This window comes from Salvia hispanica, chromosome 6, assembly GCF_023119035.1.
Source record: "Salvia hispanica cultivar TCC Black 2014 chromosome 6, UniMelb_Shisp_WGS_1.0, whole genome shotgun sequence".
Classification (NCBI taxonomy): Eukaryota; Viridiplantae; Streptophyta; class Magnoliopsida; order Lamiales; family Lamiaceae; genus Salvia; species Salvia hispanica.
In genome coordinates this window covers 24,285,557-24,290,992 of record NC_062970.1, presented here as the reverse complement: position 1 = coordinate 24,290,992, position 5,436 = coordinate 24,285,557, and the positions used below count along the sequence as shown (strand labels likewise).

Genomic DNA, 5,436 nt, shown 5'->3' with positions numbered 1-5,436 from the left:
CTACGAAACAATTCTATATTCAGAGACCACTCCCTCCACCTACCTCGACAATTGCATAAACCCCATTTCAACGACCCAAAATCTTGAACCAAGATTTCATAAAAATTCAGTCTTGATTCAATCTTGCTTAAATTGCGCGACTCACAAGCAAGCGCTGGAACTCGATTTCAAGAATGGACGACGAAGACGGACTACCCCTCCAAGCCCAGAAAGAAAAAGTCGCCAAAATTGGAATGTTTGGCCAAATTCTCAGCCCTTTCAGCTGGCTGAAGAGGCTGAGCGATGAGCTGCACTGGAGCTTCGTTTTGGGGGTGGTGATCGTGTACGGAATCAATCAAGGGATTGGGTTAGCGCTGAGCCGAGTTGGGACGCAGTATTACATGAAAGATGAGCAGAAATTGCAGCCCTCTGAAGCTCAGGTCTACCACGCCATGATTATGATGCCTTGGATTGTCAAGCCTCTGTGGGGCCTTCTCACCGATATTGTTCCCATCGCTGGGCGAAGGCGCCGCCCTTATTTCGTATTTGCTGGTAGAGAGATGTTTGTTTGTTTGTTTTTTTTTTTTAAATCTTAATTTGTCTTTAATTTATCTTTTGCAGTGAAATTGATGCATTGTCATGAGAGAATGGGTGCTCTAGCTTAGTTGTTTTCTTGATTTTATGATGTTGCTTGCTTGGTGGTTTGTTATTGAACTTGGAAATTTGTGCTTATTAGGGGACATTGTAGTGCAAAATGAAGTTTTTAGTTAGTTGTTACATGTGTGGTGGAGATTGGGTGGGCTACATTTTGAGCTAGCACTATTGTACTCCCTCCGTCCCTCTGTAGTAGGGGCGTTTCTTTTCGGCACGAGATTTAAGAAAAAAATGTGTGAAGTGAGTTAAGTAAATGGATAATATAATAAAGTAGGAAAGGGAAAAAGTAGAGAAATGAAGAGAGAATAAGGTAAGAAAGAGTAAAGTAATAGTGAAGAAATGTTGTTGCTTTTGCCAAATAAGGAAATGACTTATGTACAATGGGACAACCCAAAAATGAATACGACTCAGCTACAGAGGACGAAGGGAGTATAATAGCATAATAAGCACCCTTAGAAGTGTGAAAAACGAGATAGCCCGTAGTTTTTTCCTATTAAATAAGATATTTTCTTGAAATATTAGTAAGGTCTCAGGTATAGTTCTCTCTTCGTAGTGAATGTGTGTTATGCTCAAGGACAAAGAGAAGTACTTTCTCAAGTAGCTGCATACATATCATGCTGTGGACAACTAGTTTGTTTCATAGTTTTTAGTCGAAGCATCGAGCATGTAACTTGTGATGAACCTCTTCGTAGTGAATGTGTGTTAGGCTTATGTATGCTAGTTCACTGCATGTAGTTGGTTAGTGAACACCTTTGAGCTAGACAACACGTTATGCCATGTGCAAGTGACCTAGTCTGTCACTATTAAGGGCTTCTGGCAGAGTACTAATTGGACTCTTTATTAAAATTCAAATGGATTTTTGTGCCTTAACAATCAAGATACCAACAGTTCACAGGTTTTTCTGTCATCAATCTTGTTGAAGATATTGTATAAGTGAAAGCCTTTTACATGAGCACACAAAATGAGATATTCAAAAGAAGGAGCCTGAGACTGTAGATCCTAAACCCCAAGATACATTTAGTCTTCCCGACATTTCTCAATGCACCCCATTTGTCCTAATACATGTTTCCCCTTTTTGAGATCAATTCCAGTGTACTGAGATATCTGGAGATGTATATACTATATAGAAGCACCCAACTCAAAATTCTGAATAGCTGCCTGGCTTTCCTGGGAAGAGCATTCTATTTGTGAGATTTATTGTGTTGTAGGCACAGAGTTTAAGATTTAATGTGTTGTAGGCACACTTTGTAGTGGAGTAATGACAATAATTAGGGTTATAACTGAGCTCCTCATGATTACAGGTGCAGTAAGCGTCGTATCCATGATTATTCTATCGCTCAAAAAGGACATGTACCTTGGATTGGCTTTGCTGCTCCTAATATGCGGTAGTGCTGGTGCTGCAATAGGAGATGTAACTATCGATGCCTGTGTTACTGAAAACAGTATTGCCCATCCTTCTCTTGCCGGAGAGATGCAGAGCTTGTGCGGCTTGTGCTCGTCAGTGGGCCAGTTAATTGGATTCATAAGTAGTGGCTTTTTAGTTCATCAAATTGGATCCAAGGTTTCTTATTACAATAGCACCATAACCATATTTTCCTAAGTCTTTATGTTTACTTGGTTTTATGTTGAATATTTACAATGATTCTTGCCTCACAGGGTGCGTTAGGAGTCCTCAGCATACCAGCTACACTTGTGATTGTGGTGGGAATCATAATACAGGAGCCGGTGATCAGAAATGTTTCTTATAAGCGAGTAAGAAAATATTAGCCAGTGGTCATTTAGGTTTATTGCTTGCTAGGACCTAACCTAGAAAATGCATTTTTTTCGGAATAGGTTAGTCAGAAGTTTCAGGATGCTGGTCGAGCCATGTGGATAGCTCTCAGATCACCTGTTGTTTGGAGGCCATGTTTATACATGTACCTGTCACTAGCTGTCAGCCTCCACATACACGAAGGAATGTTTTATTGGTATACCGATGCGCCAAATGGTCCTTCTTTCTCACAGGTACTTCGTTACTTCTTCAACCTTTTAATATCGACTCACAACATCTGCAAAATTCTCAAATTCAACACTTACTACTTATCCCCAAAATACTCGAAAGCAATATCGTTTATGTGATTGGACTATAATACAGGAGGCGGTTGGATCAATATCAGCTGTTGGTGCTGTTGGCTCTCTTTTAGGTGTTCTGCTCTATCAAAATGCTTTTAGGATGCAACCTTTCCGCCGAGTGCTTCTGCTGGCACAGTTGCTGTATGGTGCATCAGGAATGATCGACTTGATGTTGGTTTTGCGTATAAACTTGATAGTTGGGGTTCCGGATTATGTAGTTGTTGTATTTGATGCAGCCGTCACTCACATGATTGGGCGTCTTAAATGGATGCCTCTTCTTGTGCTGAGTTCGAAGCTCTGTCCCTCTGGGATAGAAGGCACGTTCTTTGCCTTGCTCATGTCAATCGACCATGTAGGTTCATTCACGGCATCTTGGTGTGGAGGCCTCTTGCTTCACACTCTAAACGTAACCAGGACAATGTTTGATAATCTCTGGTTGGCCATATTGATAAGGAGCCTTTGTCGACTACTCCCCATAGGGATTCTTTTCTTGATCCCCAGTACAGACCCCAACGTGGCTATTCTTCCAGCCGACATGTTGATGTCAAAAAGAGGTGAGGGCTTATCCGAACCTGCTAACACGGAAATGGAATCTCTCATCAGCAGGACTGATCATAGCTCACAACACTCATGTAAGTATTGAAGCTAAGACTTTGTGTTACTTAGATGTCTCGTATTTCTCAAAAAAGTGATTCGATAGATGAGATTTGGTATGAGAACGATGAGATTGATACTCAAATATTTCTTCTTAGAACGTAGTGATTTGACCCCATAAGCGGGACCAAGTATGTTGCGGCCAGAAGTCCATATTTCTTCTAGAGAATCTCCTAATTGTTCCAAAGCAACTAGAACTCTAACCAGAAAGAATTCGGTACAGATGTAGGATACCTATCCAAAAGTTTCTGTAACTCAATCATAAATGATGGAATCATCAAAGATTTGACCTTTTTGAACTCTGTTCTCCCTTGTTTATCACTTGTGTATATCTTCATACTGTTTGTATTGCAGAAGATATACGACAACCATGGCTAGCGTAGAGGATCCATACAGCAGCTGGAGAACGGTGGCTTCAGCTCCTTTAACCTTCACCTTCTGTCAATTTCGTCGGATAACGCCAGACGCCTGTAACATCGAGACATGCTTTACAGGCATAGGAAATTCAGAGATTCCTCTTGAAAAATATAACATCATTTGTGGTGAATATGCAGAAACAATTCGCTCTTGTCATTTTGTTTGTCTGTAACTGATGTTATTGTACTTCTATGATTAATTCATAACTCTCTTTGTCCATTTCTGTGGTCTAAATGAAAGATCAAAGTCTGAGAATATCCCAACTGCTTAGTTTCTTTGATGGAGTACTATTTACCAGCGGGATTCTTTTCAAAATCCAAAAGCTAAACATTTGATATTCACTCTTTACTCGTAATTTTTCTATTGTGGTCAAATATTTTATAACATTTTTAATTAGGAAGTCAATATTATGTCGCAAGCAGATGATACTCCCTCCATCCCATAGAATTAGACCATATTTCTTTTTTGATCGTTCCGTATAAATAGTTCATTTCTATTTATGACAATATTTTTCTCCTTTTTCACTTTATCATTTTGGGTCCCACCATCCACTAAACAATCTCAACTATTTTTTCTTCTTCTCTCTTACTTTATCAATTATGCATTAAAATTCATGTCAATTCTAAATGGCCTATTTCTATGGGACCGAGGGAGTATTATATTTCTTAGTACTATGGTACTTTTTAAGAGCATCCACAATGGGGCGGATGATGCCCGGACGATTCATCGTCCGCCACTATGGCATCGCGGACTATGGCGGACGATGGCTTTTCCATCGTCCGCGCCCGATCCATCGTCCGCGGAAGATGCGCGTCCTCCGCCCCTTCGTCCGTGCATCGTCCGCCACTGTGGGCGACGTGGACGATGCGACGGACGATAGAAAGTGTTTTCATTTTTTTTTTCAATTTTTTTTTCTATTTGAACACCCCAATTCCAATACCATTTCCCATCTTCCAATTTTCTATGTCCCAATATTTCTCTCTCCATCTCTCTCATCCCTCACTTTCTCAATTCAAAAATGAATCACTGACTCGATTTATTTTAACACAAGTAGTACCCGCAAGTGTACGGGGACAGTGTAGCAATTAGCAAACAAGAGTATCGTATCCCACAGAGATAAATTTGTATCAACTTAACTACCACGAACAAACGTTGACTACTACCTAGAGAATCGGGAAAGGTTTGTTTTTTTTAACACTACTAAAAGCATATAATAAGCAAATAAACAAGTAAAAGCAAGTAAACACGGAGTGAGAAGATAATATGGAGAAAATTGTAGAACTCAAGGATCCGATGCACAATTCCAAGCTCTTATCCAATCAAATTGCCTTACCTTTTGGTGTCTCTAGAGTTACTAAGTCGACCACAATTATAGACTAAACCCCTCCCGAGGTGAGAAACCTGCATATTAGGTGTTAGGATTGAAGTCCCCTTCTAATCCTAAAACCCCTAACTCCCAAAAGCTCGATTAGGTCAAAGACCTCACTCAAAACCTCAACTCTCCCAAGTTTTATTGCATTAAGGTGTGAATTATTCTTATTTCCAGATTAATTATTTCATCTCCCGATTAATCTAATTAATCCTACACAATTAAAAGGGATCAAGCAATTGAAAGGAATA

The 5,436-nt window shown here is 39.9% G+C and overlaps 1 protein-coding gene across 1 annotated transcript; it reads left to right on the top strand.

The window, feature by feature from the left end:
* On the top strand, positions 1 to 4,035 carry LOC125196647 (probable folate-biopterin transporter 3). Its single transcript, XM_048095243.1, has 6 exons — positions 1 to 531; positions 1,935 to 2,194; positions 2,290 to 2,385; positions 2,467 to 2,637; positions 2,768 to 3,377; positions 3,754 to 4,035. Coding segments are annotated over exons 1-6 (1,497 nt in total). The 5' UTR covers positions 1 to 173; the 3' UTR covers positions 3,756 to 4,035.
* The last annotated feature ends 1,401 nt before the right edge of the window (positions 4,036 to 5,436 follow it).

Bases quoted from the DNA above. Each gene is read 5' to 3' on its own strand.
- LOC125196647 (XM_048095243.1), top strand. From the start codon at position 174: ATGGACGACGAAGACGGACTACCCCTCCAAGCCCAGAAAGAAAAAGTC. The intron at 2,195-2,289 runs GTTTCTTATTAC...CTTGCCTCACAG, and splicing joins TTCATCAAATTGGATCCAAG to GGTGCGTTAGGAGTCCTCAG. The intron at 2,638-2,767 runs GTACTTCGTTAC...ACTATAATACAG, and splicing joins ATGGTCCTTCTTTCTCACAG to GAGGCGGTTGGATCAATATC.